Raw genomic sequence first — 21,694 nt, 5'->3', positions numbered from 1 at the left:
TATTTTAATTTATTATACCGTTTGTAAATCGAATTGACCTTTCTCATTTATAACATGCATACAGATACATTACAACTATTTGTAACATAGGCCTACATTGCATTACAAAACAATCACAATTTACTCTTCACTATACAATTTTAGAGGTATAAAATAGAAGAAAATAATCTATCCTCTTTGAAAAGCCATTTCAACATTTTCGATCAGACCAAAATGTTTTTATTTACTATTAACTATTAACTTAATTGCACTTTCCCAATCAAATCATTCAGGTGCCTGCAGAAACAGGGCAGTCTTGATGAGGTCATACCATACATTTCAATGTGGAGACGCCGCCAGGCGGTCATTACCTGTAACAGCACGTCTAGGCGTGGCTATTGGGCTAATGATTACAGTATATTCTTGGCAGTTACCTGAACGCAACAAGATTAAAGGACGCTGCTGTGAGTACTGTCAAAACCACAATCATTTGTCGCCTCTATTTTATTATTATATATTTTTTTACAAGTTTTCAACATAATGTCTGTGTGTTTGTTTCAGGGCGGCGTCTACTTTAATCTACATAAAAGGTACGTCTTAATCAGAGCATTAACTTTGGAGCATGCACCTGCTCCCTTGTTTGTCGCAGGTGTGGATAAATGCTCCTTTGACTATAATATGACACAGACATCAGCATTGATATAAAAGACAACAGAGGGCTAACAATGGATTTTGTTTGACCTTGTTAAGAATACATATAAAGTAAATCAATTGAAAAATAGTATTCTTATGTGTCTCGTGTGATCTTCAAAATGAGTCTGACCTTGCTTGATATGGCTGAGAAATGACTTCATCCCTTTGTTGTGACAACTGGATAACCTACATAGACTAGAATGCATATAAGATTCAGTTTGTCATTTTATTGTGTACTTGCATATAAGCCAACATAAAAAAATGAAATGTTGCAGTGCAACAAAAATAATTAAAAATAAATACAAACTAAAACTGGTACTACTAAAACCATAATATAAAACTATATGTAATACCACTAAAATATTAACCATATATAACTATGACAAAATAATCATATATTCTAATCAGCCCTGTTATGAACGTGCAGTTTAGATTTTAAAGCTGTTAACAGCCATAACAGCTATAGAAAAGCCATTAACTGCCAAATATTTGTGCATGGACCAATACCAACTAACTCAGAGATAAATAACCTTTCAGTGACTTATTGTACATTCAGCTGGTATGTTATAGTTAAGTTTCAAAAATTAGATTTTACCAATAATTATTTTGGCTACTGGTATTGTTTTGCTGGATGGAAGAAAGGGCAGTTTGGTTGATTTGAGTTATGTAAATAAAATGCGGCATTTGCATTCAGCCCTCCTCCAGCACGCGAGCTCAGGTGACACAGGAACAGGTTTGGTGACAGACAGTAGAGAGAGAACAAGTTTAAGGTAATGGACGGATCATTGAAATAAATACACAGTAAAATCCTCAGTGTTAAGTTATCCTTTTATAACTCATATTGGTTACATATTTGTACACTCTCTCTGGGTTCCATTAAAGCTGCAATTTCTAACTTTCTGGTCCTCCTCAATGGGATTCAACGTTTGAACCCAGGTCTCCCTCGTGGGAGGGTGATTCTGAAATCCACGCAATACTACTACTTGTCAACCAGTATTTGTCCTACATGACACCAGGCCAGGGTCTAAATGCCTCAATGGAAGAATACGCCAGGGAGACAACCAACAACCACTGCAGATGTACTACTAGTTATATTGTATTAACAAATACTCTACTATACAGATTGGTTAAAATAACAATTTAGTCATTAAAACAAGCCAATCATAACTTATGTTCAGGCCAAGCCAGGTGATTTCTTAGTTGTTTTTTTTGGACGTGATCTCAGACAAGGAAATGCCAAGCCTGGAAAGTGAATCCAACAATAGATGATGTCATGTTTCTCAACTGTCTCCCCGGTAACACACCCACCACCTATCCTGGTCACATGACCCACTATTTACACAGGTAAGGTTATGAGCGTTTAATAGGAGGAGTCATGCTAGGATAACAAACACAAACTGGTGCACAGTACACACACCAATCATTTTTACCCTTTTTCTCCCCAATTTACCATAGTAATTATGCCAGTTAATTCCTCACAAATTATTGTGTTCACTGCTGTTCCATACAAAATACATTAAAAAAAATACTTTTAACCTTAACCTTAAAGCCGAACATATCAGATCTAGTAGATATAATTGTGGTGTGCAACTAGTAACTACATATGAATTTCGAAATCCTGATCCTAACCTGAATCATTTCCTAAATGCTATCTCTGATAGTCTTTTTTTTAACCATTTCTCTTGTGAGGACCAAGAAAATGGTCCTCACAAATAATGTCTATTTCTCAAATTCTACTCTACTTGGCAGGACATCTGGCTCTCGAAATACACAGTTTTTAATTAATGAACACTTGCATCCCTATTCTTGGCATGTTCAAAATAGGCAAACATTCTGCAAAACGGGTGAACTTTTAACGGAAACAGCAGATCTACAAGCTCAATTTGTATGGTTACGGTAGAAGTATGTTAATGCAATATATAACTACAATAGCTATGCTGGCTGGAGTTGGTATGCCAGTACCTACTCTTCCATTGAAACATTCAGATCCTAAGGCCAGGTATGAGTACTAATGGCTGACAAGACGTATTGTATGAAATGCAACGGGAAATATCTCACCTTCCCAAACAAACTCTGTTATAGCTCAAGAGTAGAAATAATTATTGGCTCTTGTGCAGGTGATCCGGAGTTCGAATCCCGGGTAGGAAATAAAAGTTACAGATTGGAGCTTTCACCCTTTCCAGATGATTTCGACTTGTTAATTAATTAATTAATTAAGATAATTATCGTCTGCCCGCTGTCACCAGTAAACAAGATGGTGGGACAAGCAAGTGAGCCAAGCAGTGTCAAGTCCCTCCAGGCTGGCCCTGACAAGGATGACACCAGCAGCAGGTCTGATGTGAACGTCAGGTAAATACTAGGGCCAGATCGTATCAATTTTAATATTGTTATCATAATCATTGACTTAAAAAAAAATATATATATATATAATGAACTGTGAAACATAAAATCTAAACGTTTGATTCATTGTGCAACCCTACAACTTATTCACTGAACAAGAGATCTCATACATGCCCCACCCCTTTAGGATCAATGACAGAGTGGCTCGAGGCATTGGTCGCCAGTTGGCAGAAATAGGAGACCGGCTGGACCGGGACTGGGCCAGCAGACTGCAGAACCCGTGGCCCACAGCTGTCCAGATACCAAGATTCGCCCAAACACTGAGAAGGACCTTCCATCGGTATGCTGAACATAACATAGCCGTCTCCATTGGCATGCATAATGTATTTCACTACAAATCCCTGAAATCCTTTCGATTCAATTAAGGGTTAATCAAAAAGATCATCTATTTTCAATGTTTTACCTCTTCCAGGGAGATCCATCACCAGGGACTCCATGGTCTGTCTGCTGTGGTGAAGGCCTGGCTAGCAGCCACCACGCATGGGCAGGGGATCCTCAGAGCAGAGGCCTGGACAGGCTGGGTAAAACATCAGTTATTCTACCATTTCTTTGGTGCTTTTACCCGTTTGCTGTAGGGCTGTCCACTCATGCTACATTTGTTTTTTGATTAGTCTTTTTTCAATGCTGAATGAATTGTTTCTTGACAAATGATGAGCACACCTCTTCTACATTAGATTATATAACCCTTTCATTCTAGACACTGTGAAATTAACATTATAACGTTCAGTTCATCTCAACATCAACGTGAAAAAGCTGGAGGATTGTATGCAACAAACACAATGTCACACAACATCTTAGGACTGTTATAGTTGACTATGACTGTCTTTAGTTGAGGACAGCCCATGTTTATAATAAATATAACCTACTACAGAAAAATATAATATACAAATTATGATGCAACTTTTCCCCACAGGTGTCTAGTATTACCTACACTGGCTGGACCACAGGGATAATTGTGACTGTGGCACTGGTTGCCACCCCAGCCATTTGCACTGCATTATGGGTCGAGGCCATAAGCAGGCCATAAGCGGGTCTTTTGGTCATAACATATTTTTTTAAACATTGAAATTGTGTGCAAAATGGTGATTCTTTTTTTAAATGGATTTTTTTCAGGTTCTCTTTTTATAATAAATTAATGAGTGGTGTTGAATATTAAAGATTGATTATTAATTAATATTTTGGGCATGTCATTATTAAAATGTTTTTGAAAATAGCAGCTCTACGGGTAGAGGTTGAAGATAGTCTATTTTAATAAATGTTTAGAATCTTTAAATAGCGCTTAAGTGGTTATGTCAACGCATTAAACTTTGTAACCATGTGGAAGAATCCTGTGCATAACATTATGATGGTTCACTGTTGTTTTGTTGTTCTATTAAGTTTAAAAGTGCATGTTTCTAAGACACATTTTCTGTCCAGCAGAGTTTTGTAACTTTCTTTTTGCAATAAAGGGAGCTGGACTTTCTATTCGATATTGGAAAATTCCTCATGTGGTGAAAATAAATTGAATTAAAAGAAAATATTGTCTCATTCATACATGCATTTAATTATAAAATAATATGAGCAAGAGCATGAATATCCTTTCGATAGCCAGTCAGTGCTTTTCAGTAATTCAGCTCCCCCTGGTTAACAGCGAGAGCCCAATAAGTCTCCCTGTGCGCTGTCCAAAGCCATCGCCACACAGAAACCGTGGGGCAGTAGCAGTGCTTATGTCCTTGCACACAAACACTATGGAGAAACTGATAATTGTGCACTTCGGTGTGATTGCCCCCTTTGTCAGTTATTCCGCTCTGTGAGAGTCCATTGCATCACTGTGATCCTCGTCATCGGTCACGTCCACATGTTTGTAGGTCTTGTAGGCCTTCAAGTTGCACTTCTGCAGTGTGGCGCCGAGCTGCCTCCCGGGGCCGAGCTCGTAGGTGCGAGGAAAATCCTGACCCTGGCTCCGCTCGTAGATTTCGTGTAGAGTCTGCTCCCATTTCACCGGGGAAACCAACTGCTTCACCAGCTGTTTGCGCACGTGGTCTTCTTGCATGTAGCGCTTGCCGTCCACGTTGGAGTAGACGTTGATCTCCGGGCGACGCACCTGAATAGATTTGTGTCAAGAGAGGGAGACAGAAATCATTATGAATGGAATCACACTTATAAAAGTATCTCACAAACAGTGGTGTGATTTGTATGTAGATGTACATAACCCTATAGTACAAGTCTCACGTCATTCATCAAATTATATTCACCATAATGTTCAGGTAGCTCAGTCGGTAGAGCACTCGCCTTTCGACCGCAAGGTCATGGGTTCGACTACTTTGATCCCGGGCACCGCCAACTCAGCGTATGAGTAGCAGTAGCACGGCTTCAAATTGTGCGTTAATTACTGGGAGCTAATGGTAGGTTGCGCTCCACCTCTGCAATCTCCCAGAGGTCTAGCGCATTGAAACAGGGATAAACTCCCTGATATCGACAATAAGCCTCTTATATTCACCATACATTTATATTTTTGAAAGACTCTAAATATGTTAGTGTTTACTCATTCATAGACTGTGCATATATTGGAGGAGGTGGAGATACTGACCTCCACTTGTCTGAGGACCTCTCTGAGGGGTTGGATGGCTGGCTGCATCAGCTCTGTGTGGAACGCTCCACTCACTGCCAGAGGCTTTGTCCTCATGAAATAGAGCTGCCGAGAGTTCTGCTGGAGGAAGTCCAGTGCCTGGGAGATGGAAAAGAACATTACTAACTGAGATGATGAGAATAGTTTTCCCCTGAACATGGCCAACTGTGTGAACATGTAGATCTGATATTTTCTTTTTAAATAAGCGTAAAACAAAGTTTGAAATAATTTGTGATTTTGGTTTGAAGTCGTATTGCCCAGGCCTACTCTGTACCTCTTTGTGTCCAGCTATGACCCTGCCGTCAGGGAAGAGGAAGTTGGCCACCCTGCAGACAGGCTCCTGGATGCCCAGGCTCTTGCAGTGCTCCTTAGCCTGCAGGCATGCATAATTGTACTGGGCCTGCGGTCGACCAATCACCGACAGCATGCCACTGGGGATGAGCTCTGATGCTTTCTGCATGGCCTCTGCTCGGACCTTCACTGCATACAGAGCTGAAGGACATGGATGGGGTAGATGAGTGGTGCTCTAGTCTGAACCAATAGCATATTTCGAACAAATCACTTACAGCACCTTTAATGATGGTAACATAGGATAGGATGCATTTCTAGGCTTAGTACTTAGTAATACCTTCTGTAAAGTCCATTGCACCAGAGAAGACCAGGGCAGCAAACTCTCCAACACTGAATCCTGCAGCAGCAACACAAGACTCAATGGCCTGCAGGTACAAGTATATACAACATATGATTAGTGTTCACTATGCTGCTCAACAAACAGCAGGAAAAAAAAGAGCCCTGCTCCAGTGCTGCGGCTGCCATGTCCATCTTGAGCGACACAAGCTGTCGCATTGGCAGTATCGTTTATTCACTTTATGTAATGTAACTGAAGTCTCACTGGTACTAAAAAGAACCCATCAGTCGTGTGACCCCTTCCTACATTAAAGCCCCCCCCCCCCATTATACCCCTAGTCTATACACCGACAAGTTATTTTGATTGTAATCATTGTATGCTCCTTTAGCATCATTGTATAATGTTACCGTACAGTGGTACGATTATACAATGATCCTAACTTAAAGGGTAACACAAAAAGCATTGGCGGCTTGTTTCCATTGTGGTCCTATCTCTATATTGATCTTGTATATTATTAAATTCATTGAACAATGTAGTTTATTTATTTTTTAGAAAAAAACATTGTTGGAGAATGTGTCACACTATACTATGTTCTGCTTATGCAAAGAGCAGGAGGTCCTTATAAACAAAAATGTGGGAAGCCCTGCTTCACTTCACCATTATACCTGGGGGTTTTCATCGTTGAGTCTCTCCACCGCGGCCAGGGAGGTGACGAACACCGCGGGCTGGCAGTGGACCGTCTTCGCCAGGTCTTCGTGGGGTCCGTGGAGGCACAGCGACAGCAGGTCGTAGCCCAGGACCTTCTCCGCCGCGGAGAACATCTCCCTGACCTTCCCGTACCGCAGCATCCCTCTGCCCATGCCCACGAACTGGCTGCCCTGCCCGGGGAACAGGAACACCGAGCGCTGGCCGGCGGGTTTCCTGGTCCTGGTCTTTCCTCCGCGCTCCTCTGAGGCGTCGCTGTCCGGGTCGGGAGCCGCGGGTTCGGGCTGGCGTTGTGGTCGCGTCCCGGTAGTGGTCCCATCCTGGCTGGAACTGGAAGACAGCCTCCTACAACACAGTGACGCGACCACCTGCCCTCTACAAGATATTCTCAACATGTTATCTAGACACTAGACTCTAGTCTAGATTATATACACACACGTCACGACACGTGGGTTCATGTCTCCACGAACAAAGGAGAAAAATCCAGCTTTAATAATTATTGGAAGTCCGAAGTGAATGCTGCCTTGCAAGATTTCATTTCACTCATCCCTCAGCATGATCGCTCAAGGGTGGCGCCATGTTTATTTTTCTTCTTCTTGAATCTTGTTGTTTTTCTTCTTCTTTGTCCAGTTTATTGGTGACTTACCGCCACCTTCTGCATCGGAGTTTGGATAGTTTAGAAGCCAAGGAATAGGAAATTCCACAGTTAAAATCAAAATCCCATCAACAGAAAACAAGAAAAGGCAATACATTTTAAAACACACAAAAAATAATTTGGTGGTAGGCCTATCTAAAAAATAAATATATTTTATTTATTTTTAAAATGTAACAATTGCTAAGAAAATAATATCGATAGTTGAAGGCTATAGCCCTACAGTTTTCTGAACTGTCCACAGCCCGGCCTCATATGAGACACATGCAGTCCGGTCATGAGTAGGATTATTTTTTAAATACAGGACTTTTTACTTGTAAAAGATTCCCACATTGTATTTTGCTATTTACTAAAGTAAATAATAATAATAATAATAATAATAATAGTAATAGCCTAATAATAAAAGCTGTATACACTTATTCCACTATAATGACGACCAAACAAAATATCAAACAATGAACTGTACAAACAAACAGGGAGCCGGAGCATTACCAAGGACATTACACACAGACGCCTGAGATGGCTAGGGCATGTACTGAGAATGGAGCAGGACTGCATCACAAAGGTGGCTTTAAGATGGACATCACCAGGAAAAAGAAAAGCTGGGAGGCCCAAGACCACCTGGCGCAGAACTGTGACACAGGAGCTGGAACAGATGAACCTGTCCTGGGGAGAGGCGCAACATGCTGCCAGGGATCGAATGAAATGGACAGTGCTCATTGAAGCCTTATGTCCCATTGGGGACGAAGAGGAGTAAGTAGCCTAAGTACTATAATGACAAGGACTTTGCACCGTGTGTGACTTGAGGACAAGAGATGTGAACTGGCCGGTGAAGTAATTTTACAACCTTGGCAGGAATTCAAAGGTTGAAGTTTTCATGTTGTCAGCATAGCATTATAGATAGAGGACCAGAGTTACATACATGCACTCAGCAGCCTGGTAAGTTGCTTTGAAATGAATTACAATTTTACTGAAATGTAGGCTATAATCACAATCACTGGTCAAATAAAAGAGTAGGCCTAACTTTTTCAAATGATTTAGCTGCATTCTGCTTGTTACTTTCATGTTTACCATTTTCTTTTGTCTTTTAATTGAATGTAGTTGTATTTGTTACATTCGCTCAGGGGGACTTAAGACAAGTTTGTTATACCAGTATTTCTATTGTATATTTCTATATTTTAGACGTTTGATTATTCAAACAATGAATCAGGCAGATCAAATTATTATTATTATTATACTAGATCACTTTCTTACTCAAGTAATTATTTGGATAGATTTGAATTGGATTACTTTTACTTCTACTTGAGTCATTGATATTTTAAAGTGAAACAATTTTACTTGAGACTAGTTTGTGTTAGTCACTCAGTCATTTAAAACCTTCATTCACTGTCTGTCTGGTTTGATTGCTGTTTAAAAGTAGCCTGATTGTCAGACTCTGAGCCTCCAGCTCTTGAGTGTCTTACTCTTTAGATATACAGGCTGAGGAATATATCCCACCCTTTTCACATAACATTGGCCAGTTACAGCGCCACCAACAGGTGGATCTGTTGTTGTTGTTGTAGTAACGACCCAGCACACTCAAACAAAAGAGGCTGATGAGTGATGACCCCCCTTGGGCCCCCTCAACTCTCACAACTAGACACTTTACCTCCCCCCCCTCTCTCTCTGTTTAAAAGTAGGCTACAGGAAAAATCTCAAAGCACAGGTAAAAATATAGTACAGGTAAAAATATCCGTGGATATCCACGGCTAGACTCTAGCTGAGTCTGGGTTTCCGAGGCTAGCTGACTAGCAAGAGTTGAGTTGAGTACAGTGTACAGTCTCTTGTGTCAGACTACTTATGACAACTAACTAGCCAATCAAAACACTCCTGTCCCTCCGGGATATGGGATCTTGACTGGTTACTACAAGTACAAAGTAGTAGATGCGCATATCATTACTCAAACGATCGAGGAGCATGCATGCAACAACATAGTAGAGCATCTACGTTGTCAGTATTCTATGTAAGTGACAAGTCTGCATTTAATGTCATTAGAACAGTTAATAATTGCTGTATAGAAACGTGACATAACCTCACTGTAGATTAGATTATTAGTGTATGACCAACAGAGAAGTGGTTTTCACTGTTAGTTTACAATTAGCCCAATAGCCTACACTACACACAAACATTAATAATCAGGATAGCAGCAGGCAGGCAGTGTGAATTCTTTATATATCATATTCTAAGTCTATTCATACAATATCATTTTGACATCAATACAGATTCAAGTACACAAATAGATTTTTTGCTATTTAAAAAATTATGCTTTGTGTGGTCAGGGTCCTGTTAATGTGCACGTTTCAGCAATATTCTAAAAGATCATCATTATCAATTCTCATGAGGGGATTATTTAGGTGTTTATTTTCAGAAGACAGGCACATGGTCCAGTTGCATTCTCTCAATGCTTTAGCTTAGCGTTTGAAAACCACAGAGTTATAATAAACATAAGGCATATCTGTTAGTGTAGTTAATGGGTTGGGATGTCCACCAGGCGGCAGTAGAATAGGTTAGAATTAGAAATGTGTGCGGATATGTGGGCAGAAAATATAAAATATGTATGTTGTACGGTTTTGTACCTTTGTTAAATATGTCAAACTGAATTTGTCAGTTAATAGGCATGTAAAGGTGCAGAGAGAGAGAGAGAGAGAGGGAGAACTCATACAGGTTACAGGATACACAAGGGAAATTGGAGGTGATGGCACACAATCATTTGGAACAGGAACACTAAAATTGAAGCTGATAAATGGGCTCTCTCTCTTCCTGACTGGATGAAACTGACAACCCATCTATTTATTAAAGATCTGGAGAGACAGGGGAGACCCCAGGACAAATACTATTCAGATAGCAATGATTACTATCTGAATATAATAAGCCTATATTAAAAAAATATGTATAAAGATTTGCATACATTTTCACAATTCTTTGAACAAAGTTTTTAAACAATGGGTTGCACGGTTTGTGTTCAGTGTCTGCTGCAGTGATGTCAGAGCATTTCCACATCAACACGCCCCTGTTGGAGAGCGTCTGCATGTCCAAACGGATGGGAACCACCGTCTACCTGAAGATGGAGAGTTCCCAGCCCTCTGGCTCCTTCAAGATACGTGGGATAGGACACCTCTGCCAACAGGTATACCTCCAGTGGTGGAACAAGTACTCCCCCTTTTTATTTAAATTCAAATTTAGTTTTTCAATTAAACCAAAGTTATTTTTGAGGCTAGCCCCTCCTATATACAGCTTTAATGTTTGTCTTTCAACGATGCTTGTTTAATAAAACGCCATAGACAATAAAGAGAAATGTAATGTTTGTTTTGAGGACTAAAACAAACATTACATCCTGTTGCTTAAACAAACAATATGTTGTAATTGATGTTGTAAAATGATAAGAGCTCCCCTTCACACGGATGTGATTTTTAAAATATAATCTTTCACTGGTATATGTTTTCACAGTTCCACATGAATGTTCTTTTTCACAGCTTCTCTAAACAACTTCTCCTCTGTTGTCGTCTCCTTTTCTCTGCAGCTGGCCAGGCAGTCTAAAGGAGTGGTCTGCTCTTCAGGTGAGAGCTCTTGTATGTCATTGTAGTACTCGAGTCCTTAACTCGTCTAGAGTCCGAGTCTCGCCCTTAATTTGACTTGGACTTGACTCGGTCTCGGACAGAGTCCACTCGAGTCACGTTTCATATTATGAGGAGCCCATTCACGTTAACTTTATAAGAGAGCTGTCTGGCACTTATAGAGTTATCTTTTTAAGTAACGGAACGTAGCTGATGCGCCTTCCTGCTCCTTCCTGCTGTTGCAGTGTTTTTCTGTATAGAATGAGAAAAAAATTAATTAAATCTGGTCTCGACTCGGACTCGACCACCTCCCACACTCGGTCTTGACTTGGACTCGTCCCCCCCTCGGACTTGGTCTTGACTTGGCTCGCACAGCAGGTCATTGCAAGCTGTCGGCTATAAAAGACCGACCGGCCACAACTGCTGTTGCTTACGGCCATACCACCCTGAACACGCCCGATCTCGGAAGCTAAGCAGGGTCGGGCTTGGTTAGTAGATCCTTTACAGGATCTCCTCACTGGTCAGCAAAAACACCTTGAAGACCTTAACAGGAGCCCTTGTACAAGGTTTCTTTGACTATGCATCCACCTCTTGGTACCACAGCACCTCAAAAGGCCCTTAAAACAAGGCTCCAGACCTCCCAAAACAAACTGGTCAGGCTCCTACTTGGCCTCACCCCCCGAACCCACCTCACCCCTGCCCACTTTGACAGGCTGGGATGGCTTAGGGTCGACGACAGAGTACAGCATCTTGCAATGGGTCTGGTCCACAAGATTCGATACACCACCAAGATACCCATGTACCTGTCTAAATACTTCCTTAATGTAAACAAAGTCCACACCCACAACACCAGAGGGAGTGCAACAAACCATGTACAACCCAGATTCGGCACAAACAAGGGACTAAATTATTTTCGCTCCTATGCCACCAAAATGTGGAACGCCCTACCAACAGTCATTAAGACATGTGAATCCCTTGACTCCTTCAAAACCGCTCTCAAAGGGCACCTACGGATGGCTGCAATTCGAAACTGGCCTCTGTAAAATCTGAATCCCCCCACCCCCCCCCCCCCCCCATCTCCCCTCACTGTATATGTATCTTTTCCCTTTTTGCTTCCTATATGATGAATTCCTGTTCTGTTCTTTAGCTACATAGAAATGTCTATTTGTATGTCTCTAAATGTTTTGATGAATTGAACAATGTGGACCCTGTTGTAAACAAGTGTAATGCTTAATTGGGTCGTCCACTCACAGTTAACAGTCTTTGTATTGAGTTTGTGCTTGAAATGTACTGTAAATTCTGCAAACTGTTAATAAATATTTCAATCAATCAATCAAAGTACTTGGATTTGTCACACTAAATGAGCAACCGCCATTCATGAATGGCCATGATACCATATTATTACTAGATCGTGTGCAGTAGTAATGCACCGAATATTCGGCCGCAGAAAATATTCGGCTGAAAATATATCACCGAATAGTGTATGCAATTAATGCATTCAAAAGAGCTGAATAATGAATGTTTTAGGGACCCATAATAGTGATTATTATTTAAGTTAAGTTTTGCCATAACCATTTATTTTGCCATAAATCAGGTAGCTTTATGGTAATATAATATAATATAATATAATATATAATATATATATATATATATATATATATATATATATATATATATATATATATAATAAAGACATGCCCGTCCGAGGCGGGCATGTCTGAGTGCTAAAATGAATATTAAATATCTACAGTAAGTATATATTGAATCAAGCAACTTAAAAACTGGGGTGCACACAAAAGCCAGAGTAGACATTTAAAATGACACAAGAAGTGCTTTAAAGTGAAATACCCCTTTTAAGTACATATACTGTACAATTTTGAGGTATTTGTACATTACTTGAGTATTTCCAATACTTTTACTTCTACTCCACAACATCTCAGATTTTTTTTTAAACCTTTAGTTACTAGTTATTTTTATTATTACAAAACATACATTAAAAATTCAGCCCTATATACATTTCGGCCATTTGAAAATAGCCGATCTACAAGCTCACAACGCGTCGCCACACGACCCATTGTGAGCTTAATTGTAGATCTGCTATTTTCAAAATATTTGATACATTTGAAAACTTGAAATGAGACATTCTGCATAATGAGTACTTTTACTTTTGGTGCTTTAAGTACATTTTGATGCCAATACTCTTGCTCTTTTGTACTTTTATTTTAAGTAAAACATTTGAGTACTTTTTTTAACACCATTGCGTAAATGTAATAATTTACTCCCCATGTCTGTTGGAGAGGAGAGTAAACGGCATGCTCTGCTTTGCTGTCTGTCTGTAGGTGGTAACGCGGGCATGGCGGCAGCCTACGTGGCCAGGAAGATGGGCCTGCCAGCCACCATCGTGGTGCCCTCCTCGTCTCCTCAGCTGGTGGTGGATAGACTGCGGGACCAGGGGGCCACTGTCAACATAGTGGGCAAGGTGACATTATATACTATATCACATACTGTAGAATATCCTAATGTACATGTTACAGTATATCGTCGTGTCGGGAAGAAACAAGTTGTATCTCCATATTATTGTTATGTTTTCATAAATGAATGCCCTATTTTATACTGTGTCGTATAGCATAGTTGTGCCACTGGTACTTACTTTTGAAAACTTGCCTATAATGATATTCCCACCCCATGCAGGACGGGAACCCCTTTTGGGGTTCTTGTTGCTATGTACAGTATATAGCAATTTTTTGTAATTCTTTTTTTTGAATCCGCCTCAGTCCTAAATGGCTTAATAGGATGGCCATAGGTTGAGTTTAGATCTGGGGAGGCCAGAAAATGGTTGCGAGTTTAGATCTGTTTTTTGAGTGGTCCTAGCGCCACTCCTATACGGAGTGTGTCTGTCCGTGTGTGTGTTTTTTCATCCTGACACACACACACACACACACACACACACACACACACACACACACACAGGCCAGGGAGGAGGGCCTGTACAGTACAGTCCAGTCCAGTACAGTACAGTACAGTACACGTCTGATTTGACATGGTCTGTCCACTAGGTGTGGGACGATGCCAACACCGAAGCTCTCAGACTAAAAGAGACTGCGGGTCTCACCTACGTTCCCCCGTTTGACCATCCCCTGCTATGGTACACACACAATCTTTCTTCTTTACTTGAAATAAATAAATAAAATGTATTTAATTATGTATAAAAATGATGTATTTAATAATCCAGATGATGATTAACGGTTGCTGCTACTACTACCCACCAGGCAGGGCCATGCCAGTGTAATAACGGAGATAGCGGCCTCCATGGGCCCTGGCCTGAAGCCTGGGGCTGTGGTGATTTCTGTGGGGGGAGGGGGGCTCCTGTGTGGGGTCGCTCAGGGCCTGACAGAGGCCGGCTGGCTGGACGTGCCCATTGTCGCCATGGAGACGGTGGGGGCGGACTGTTTCAATGCTGCGGTGAGGGCAGGGAAGGTCGTCACCCTGGATGACATCACCAGGTAACCACTTCCTCCCTTCAAACCCCCTCTCTCCTCCTACCTTCCGTTCAATCATCTGTACCTAATGTGGTGCAGATTGGTAATGCATAAATAAATACATGCATGCATCAATAAATCATGTTTTTGCATCCATTAACCATCTATTCCATACATGGGCAACTGGTGGCTCGGGGGCCACATGCGGCCCCCACCTTCACTTAAATGACTGACTATACCATTATCTGTCCTCTCTCCCCACCCGGTCTTCTCTCTCTCTCTCTCTCTCTCTCTGCACAGTGAGGCGAAGTGTCTCGGTGCTAAAACAGTTTGCACAAAGGCATTTGAATACAGCCAGTCTGATGAGCTGACCATTCTGTCGGAGGTGGTGACGGATCAACAAGCTCTGCAGGCTGTGGAGACCTTCCTGGGTGAGTCAACCAACCAGCACACGGACTGAAGGCTGGCTGTACCTCAGTGGCACAACACAGAGACACAGATTTAACTCCATAATCCTCGCTTCGTTTAATTATTTTACTTGGAACAGGTAGAAAGTGGTCAAATTAAACATTATTCAAAATCTTGTAGACCGAAGAGGCATATGTATTGTTGTTGGCTGTTTATATGAATGAATTATCATATTTTGTGTGTGTGTGTGTGTGTGTGTGTGTGTGTGTGTGTGTGTGTACTACCTGCAGATGAGGAGCGTGTGTTGGTAGAAATGGCGTGCGGAGCAGCGTTAGCAGCTGTCTATAGCGGGGTCATCTGCAGTTTACAGGAGAAAGGTAACTAATCCATTTAATTGATTATAAAAATCACACCTGTGTGAAGTGAGTGGTGCAACTCCGTGTGGGGGTCCCGGGGGGTCCCCGGAAGTTCCAGACCCACAGGAACGCGCCCAAGGTGCCGGCCCGGTCCCGTCGAGCCGGCCCATCTCCGAAACGGTCGAGAAATGACAGTTACCATGTGGGGGTCCCCGGGGGGTCCCTCAAGCTTTTATTTTTTTGTTCAACATAGATTTAGGGTTACAAAGTTTTAATATTGCATATATGTGAATATAACTTGATAATTTTGTAGAGCTATAAATCATTTCTGGTTTATCTTGTTTTAATTGCCCCTCTCTTTTTTCAGGACAACTTCCAACTCCACTTGGCCCTCTGGTGGTGATAGTGTGCGGTGGCAGCAGTGTCAATAAACAACAGCTAATACATCTCAGAAACAAACTATTCACGTAAAACTGTAAACACGTAAAAGGTGTGTGTGTGTGTGTGTGTGTGTGTGTGTATGTGTGTGTGTGTGTGTGTGTGTGTTTGTGTGTGTGTGTGTGTGTGTGTGTGTGTGTGTGTGCACATTCATAAATGTAAAATCTTAGAATGATATTATGTACAGTGCCAGAAATAATAAACATTTCATTTCTGGGGGTTCTCTGACTCAAACATCAAAAACAAAGAAAAAAGTAACAACTCAAACTAGTACAACAATGAAAATTATAATCATACCCGGAACACTAAAATCTCAGTTTAGGCACAATCTCTCTTGCCATTATTAATTGTAGCGGAAATGATTCAAGTGATTAAACTATTACAAAAAATGAGCTTTGGGTCAACTTGGTACGGGTGGTCTCTCTCCGCCCCTTTGGGTCCTCACTTGGCCGCGGTGGTCCTCCTGGCCTTTCCGCGTTCCGCCGCGTCAAAAGCCACCATGTTCCGAGAGGCTGTGACCAGGTGCAGGAGGCTGACGCCTGACTTGAGGAGACAGATGACGGCGCAGACTCCCTGGAGCCAGTACAACCAGGCGGCCGGTTCCTCGACGTAATAGAGGACGTAGAGCAGGCAGAAGAACAACTCGTTCCCCGCGCACATGACGAACAGCACCGGTTTGGACGTGTAGTAGAGACGGAGGATGGGGTTGCCGGAGAGGTCGACGGCCTTGTGGCTGGCGGATCCCTTCATCGTCGAGCTGTGTAGGTGCAGCCAGTGGCTGGCGATGTCCAGACACATGCTGAGCTGGAACAGGAACGTGTAGGAAGGGTACAGCAGGGCCAGGTTGACCAGGAGGCACATGGTGGCACAGCGGTCCGTCAACATGTCCAGCATGGCTCCGAACCTCGTGGACTGGTCGAGTGCTCGGGCGGCGTAGCCATCGAAGGCGTCCAGCAGAGCGCTGAGCAGGTAGCAGAGGACGCCGCGCACCGGGCAGCTCGTCATGAAGTAGAAGGACAGCAACGCCAGTACGATGCGGGCATACCCGATCACATTCGGAATGAAAAGGAATATGTTTTCCTCAGCCATTATAAAATGAGATTTATGCTGATCGGTGTAAACAATGTTCTGTCCAGCCACATGCATGCTAGGGTTGATGAATGTGTGTGGATGTCCATTTTGGGCAGAAGAATGAAAAACACAATGTGACACTTTAATTGGTACAGCAGCACCGACGTCACACACAGCTTGGCCAATCCGCCAAGTCGATGGGTTGGGTTGGCCAATCAGGAAAGCCAATTGTCTGTTGATGGCTAATTGATCACCATGGCAATTTGGCGGTCAGTCATATGACATCATTATTCTCAACAAAAAAGAATCTCACAGATTTGAGTGGTTCCCTGGGTTTCCCCAGGGGTCCTTGAGGGGGTTCCAGGGAGTCCGCAGCTATAGCCATTTCTATACACTCAAGGTCCGTGGCCTAATGCATACCAAACTGGGGGTCTTTGAAGTGAAATAAAATGACCAAAAAATTGAGAACCACTTGGAACTCCATATTTGGGCACCGGCAGCTTATCAATAACCTTTCCTTCCACGGAACCTTGACCTTGCGTCCAACATGGACCTCTTGCACTCAAAGAAGGTGGTGTGTAGGGCCTTGCAATGGCCTTCCTTCAAGCACTCACTGGGCAGTTTGCCCTCCTTCAAGACGCAGTCGAGATGAAGCAAACATTCCTTCAGATCCTCTCGGACACCGGCACAGGCTCTGTTATCCTGCTCTTTACCCTCGTAGTATTTCGGCATCGTGTTTCTGTCACAGAATGGATGTCACTGAAAGTCAACTACCAATGTTAGAGGAATATTAATCTCTCAAGACTGTTGTTTTATTGAATGATTTTTTACGAATGGGTTCCCAGATTGGAGAAAATGTGATGAAATTAAATGTGAGGCAGGCCATTGGTTGGCTCGTACTACTGTCACACGTCACCGTTCCATTTGTTCTTCACAAGTCTTTCTCGATTCTCGTCATACCATTTGATGATGTCACCCCTCCATCTTGCTCTGATTGGACAGTGGTCAGTCACACTTGACTCAGCGAGTTCTGGTCCAAATGAGTTCCACATTGATGATGTCATCAATATGATCCATATAGGGAGGAAGCCATGCATGCCGTTATGTTATATATTGGTTAAAACAAAGGATCTACAAGCTCACTTGTGAGTTAATTACTTTGGATTTACTTTGAGGAACTTTCCCCAAACAAGGAGATAACACAGGGGTCCAAAATGGCAAGGAACATAGGCAGTCCTTCAGATCTGGTAGTATATGTCTAACAAACGTATGCACCCCCTCCAAACTGACCTATTAGCTGCACCAGCATGTGCACTAGCTGGAAACTATCTCTGAGCGGGTGCATATATCTTTGGTCAACAGTCAACGGCAATAGTCCGACACCCTAACCTAACCCAAACCTTCCTAACGTAACCGCACACGTTTGGTTAGACATACCATTGGTCCGATATCTCAAATCCTCACCCTAACCTCCCATGGGGCAGCACACCTAAACCTAACCCTTTCCCAACCCTTAAAGGTATATTCAGTGATTTCACTTAATTCAAATATCACTTATTTTTTTGTTTTGTTGTGATAATCCTCCCTACTATAGAGTGTGCTGGCCATATAAGGAGTTCCTCCCTGTCCCCAGTTAACCCCTGGGGGTCAAAAAACCTTAGGTTTCGTTTTTGACTCTCTATCCTGATTGGACGAAAGGCTGGGTCCCACAGCCAAAAACGAAACCTACGGTTTTTTGAGTGAAATCACTGAATATACCTTTAACGCACCCCTCACCAACCTTATTCCGGTCATTTTAACGCACCCCTCACCAACCTTAATCCAGTCGGACCAATGCTATGTCTAACCAAAGTATGCCTCCCGCTGTCACAGCCATGAGATTGCCCGGACACACCTCCCCAAATGCAGAGTGCAGCTCCAACCTAAAGGACAAACACGGCAAGAGCATAGAAATACAAGACAGGCAGATACCATGACACATAAAGGCTACATTTGGCAATTTTAAACCTATACATAATTTGCCTCTTACTGTACATACTTGTAGTATTTTTGACCCACAGATGAAAGGTTCACATTTGTTATTGTCAATATAGCTCTAAAATCAACACATTTTAACTTAATTCTTTATCACAGATAATAGATGTTTGTATCTCTGACAAGAGTTAATTTATTATGGTAGAAAACTGACTATTACTAACAAGGTTATCAGCAATATTGTTATATAGACTAAGACTATCCAAATACACTTATTGTAAAATACACAGAACATGTATCGTGGCCTTTCTCACTAAACAAATAAGGCCACTGTTTTGTCGGGGTGGTGTTGCAGTCTATTGTTGCTGTATAACTCGCGTCGCCTCTCCTCTTGCAGATCCAAATACTCACGGAGATCGGATTGTTTTGTCAGAACAAATCATATTTATTTCTCCGTCACATAACATAAACTTGTATTCAAATAAAACAAAAAGAGACTGTGAGCACGGTCAACAAACTGTGAGCTTCCCCGTCTATATGCCACATTCTCTCCCAGCAGGGAGTCCATTCTATCTCCCAGCAGGGAGTCACCTGTCTGTCATCAGGTGCCTAGCACCTAGATATCCTTTCTCAAAAGGGGAGGGGAAACCTCCATTCAGTCCATCAAATTCATAGCGTTTATAATAATTTAAATGACCACAAAATAAATACATATCATAAAGCAGGCAATAATAATCAGAATAAATATAAATCTTCATAAATAGAAAATGGCTCTAACATACCAGCCCCGAATTGCTTACAAAGCAATTACCAAATAATAAGACATCAAAGAGCCATTAGCATGAAAGCATATAGGACACTTGTCCTCAGCATATAATATGCATAATCAAGTTCATATTTAATTTTCTTCTTGTTCGTATTCAAGTCCGTTATTCAAGCGACCAAAGTCTGTATGATCCAAGCGAACGAATGTGCGCATGAATGTGTGTGGGGGTGTGTGTGTGTGTGTGCATTGTTCTGGGGGGGGGGGGGGGGGGGTGTCATATCCACTAGTCAGAGCCATGTGACCAGAAGAAGGGGCTTAGTAGGCTCTGTCAGCTGTTTCCAAGAGCAGGCAGAGCTTGGTGACGGGTCGTTGAATGACGTTTGTCTTGGTTTCTACCAGGACACTACGAACAAGTCCTTGAGGTCCTGGAAGGGTCTTGATGACTCGTCCCAGGAGCCACGAGTTCCTCAGTGCGTTGTCATCAACAATGACAACGAGATCTCCAGGGATGAAATCTCTCTTGATTTTATTCCATATCCTTGGTCCCACATTTCCGAAATAGGTCGGCGAGGTGTTGTACCTGTCTCCTCCTTGTATGTTGGTCCTCATTTCTGAACAGTTCGGGGGGCATGATTTCATTTGTTTAGGTAGGATCTTTGTTCGTTTAATCTCAGTTGGCATAGCCATCCTCCCAATCCTTCCTCCCACTCTCATAATTCCATTGTCAATGTTAGGGTCCAGCTTGTAAAGGGAGCTTCCTTTATTGCACTGTATTCCTTTCTCCAGTGAGGACATTTCCTCCTTGAAATGCTGCCTTTGCTTGTGGCAAATGGCGTTTTCAGCATTTTCCAAGTCCTCCGATGAAAGGTTGAGGGCACGAGTTGCATGAGTCCCAGAGTTTTGTAGCTTCTGACTCGTATCCAAAAGAGGTTTAATAATTTTCTTGCGTTTCTTGTGTGTATGGTAAACACCATGGTGTGGTCTGTACCGCAGTTTGCTGTTTTCCTTTTGTAGATCTGGTGGTACCTTCCCTGTGAAGTCATGTGCATGTTGTTTTTTCTCAATGTGAACGATTGAGATCCGATTCACCGAGACCATGCGACGTTTCTTATCCACAGCAGTGGAAGCATGCAGTGGTCCATTCACCACCCAACCTAGCAATGTTTTCACTGCGTAGGGACCGTTCTCTTGACTACTGATGATCTTCCGTGGCTCCGTGGCTTTTGGGGTATTCACTCCAATAAGGAGCTCCACGTCAGCATCAATTCCTCTGACCTTGATCTCCTGCAGATAAGGCCATTTGTCAAGATACGTCTGGGTGAGTATATTTCTTTTTGTTACAGGTATCCTGTCTTGGGTGTATAACTTGGGCAGTGGCAAGTATGTACCACCTTCCATGTTTCTTACTTCTAGACCAGTGAGCTCAAAGCTCTTGACAGTTTTCTCTGTTCCCATGGTCTGCAGAAGAACTTCAGTTCTCTGTCCTTTAGCATTGAGCTGCCTCATGAGCTTCTCTGTACAGAATGTATCAGTACTACCTGGGTCCAGGAAGGCGTAGGTGAGTACACTCCTATTTCCACTGCGAAGTTTCACCTGCACTGGCACTATAGCAAGTATGCAGTCTTTACCAGCCCCGGTTCCTTCACCCTCTCTAAGTGACACCAGAGCGCTGGTGACAGACGATGTTTCCGCATGCCTTTCATTATGCCATTCTGCCTCGTTAGATTTGACCATCTCTGGTTTGAATCCATTAATGTGCAGAATAGTAGGGTGTTTGGCCTGGCAATTCTGACAGGTCATTCTTTGTGCACAATTACGGCCCTGATGTCCTCCTCTCAAACATCTAAAGCATAGTCCTCTCTCTCTGAGAAACTGGATTTTAGATTCATGTGCTTGTACATTCATTTTCTGACATTCAGATAAAGGATGCTTGCCTGTACAGTA

General features: G+C 42.3%; 5 protein-coding genes across 5 annotated transcripts; 2 read left to right on the top strand and 3 right to left on the bottom strand.

The window, feature by feature from the left end:
* Positions 1-429: 429 nt before the first annotated feature.
* On the top strand, positions 430-4,599 carry bik (BCL2 interacting killer). Its single transcript, XM_083758114.1, has 6 exons — positions 430-443; positions 541-628; positions 2,919-3,021; positions 3,200-3,352; positions 3,485-3,593; positions 3,986-4,599. The coding sequence occupies exons 3-6, from the start codon at positions 2,927-2,929 to the stop codon at positions 4,097-4,099; spliced, it is 471 nt and encodes a 156-aa protein (XP_083614240.1). The 5' UTR covers positions 430-443; positions 541-628; positions 2,919-2,926; the 3' UTR covers positions 4,100-4,599.
* mcat (malonyl CoA:ACP acyltransferase (mitochondrial)) lies at positions 4,596-7,590 on the bottom strand. Its single transcript, XM_083758113.1, has 5 exons — positions 6,974-7,590; positions 6,309-6,396; positions 5,955-6,172; positions 5,642-5,779; positions 4,596-5,155 (listed from the first exon to the last, which is right to left on the bottom strand). The coding sequence occupies exons 1-5, from the start codon at positions 7,406-7,408 to the stop codon at positions 4,850-4,852; spliced, it is 1,185 nt and encodes a 394-aa protein (XP_083614239.1). The 5' UTR covers positions 7,409-7,590; the 3' UTR covers positions 4,596-4,849.
* Positions 7,591-9,614: 2,024 nt separating this feature from the next.
* On the top strand, positions 9,615-15,972 carry sdsl (serine dehydratase-like; the record flags this gene model as incomplete). The annotated part of the gene is made up of 9 exons (XM_083757761.1): positions 9,615-9,667; positions 10,671-10,831; positions 11,225-11,261; positions 13,598-13,737; positions 14,315-14,403; positions 14,528-14,761; positions 15,038-15,168; positions 15,436-15,522; positions 15,869-15,972. Exons 2-9 carry the CDS (start codon positions 10,685-10,687, stop codon positions 15,970-15,972), a joined length of 969 nt encoding a protein of 322 aa, XP_083613887.1. The 5' UTR covers positions 9,615-9,667; positions 10,671-10,684.
* A 408-nt stretch (positions 15,973-16,380) lies between these two features.
* LOC310853664 (CDP-diacylglycerol--inositol 3-phosphatidyltransferase-like) lies at positions 16,381-17,028 on the bottom strand (the record flags this gene model as incomplete). The annotated part of the gene is made up of 1 exon (XM_083758057.1): positions 16,381-17,028. One exon carries the CDS (start codon positions 17,026-17,028, stop codon positions 16,381-16,383), a length of 648 nt encoding a protein of 215 aa, XP_083614183.1.
* Positions 17,029-17,514: 486 nt separating this feature from the next.
* LOC310853235 (cytochrome c oxidase assembly factor 5-like) lies at positions 17,515-17,742 on the bottom strand (the record flags this gene model as incomplete). The annotated part of the gene is made up of 1 exon (XM_083757488.1): positions 17,515-17,742. One exon carries the CDS (start codon positions 17,740-17,742, stop codon positions 17,515-17,517), a length of 228 nt encoding a protein of 75 aa, XP_083613614.1.
* Between the last annotated feature and the right edge of the window lie 3,952 nt (positions 17,743-21,694).

This window comes from Protomyctophum parallelum (assembly GCF_964188405.1).
Source record: "Protomyctophum parallelum genome assembly, chromosome: 22".
Lineage (NCBI taxonomy): Eukaryota > Metazoa > Chordata > Actinopteri > Myctophiformes > Myctophidae > Protomyctophum > Protomyctophum parallelum.
Note: the sequence above shows the minus strand (reverse complement) of the source record. Positions and strands in the feature narration are given on the sequence as shown.

What these genes read in the sequence shown, in the direction of transcription:
- mcat (XM_083758113.1), bottom strand. Translation starts at nt 7,408, where the DNA reads ATGTTGAGAATATCTTGTAGAGGGCAGGTGGTCGCGTCACTGTGTTGT. An exon ending in TCATAGCTGGACACAAAGAG is followed by an intron (nt 5,780 to 5,954) that starts GTACAGAGTAGG and finishes TCCATCTCCCAG; the next exon opens with GCACTGGACTTCCTCCAGCA. An exon ending in AGGTCCTCAGACAAGTGGAG is followed by an intron (nt 5,156 to 5,641) that starts GTCAGTATCTCC and finishes AAATCTATTCAG; the next exon opens with GTGCGTCGCCCGGAGATCAA.
- bik (XM_083758114.1), top strand. Translation starts at nt 2,927, where the DNA reads ATGGTGGGACAAGCAAGTGAGCCAAGCAGTGTCAAGTCCCTCCAGGCT. An exon ending in AGGTCTGATGTGAACGTCAG is followed by an intron (nt 3,022 to 3,199) that starts GTAAATACTAGG and finishes CCACCCCTTTAG; the next exon opens with GATCAATGACAGAGTGGCTC. An exon ending in CTGAGAAGGACCTTCCATCG is followed by an intron (nt 3,353 to 3,484) that starts GTATGCTGAACA and finishes TACCTCTTCCAG; the next exon opens with GGAGATCCATCACCAGGGAC.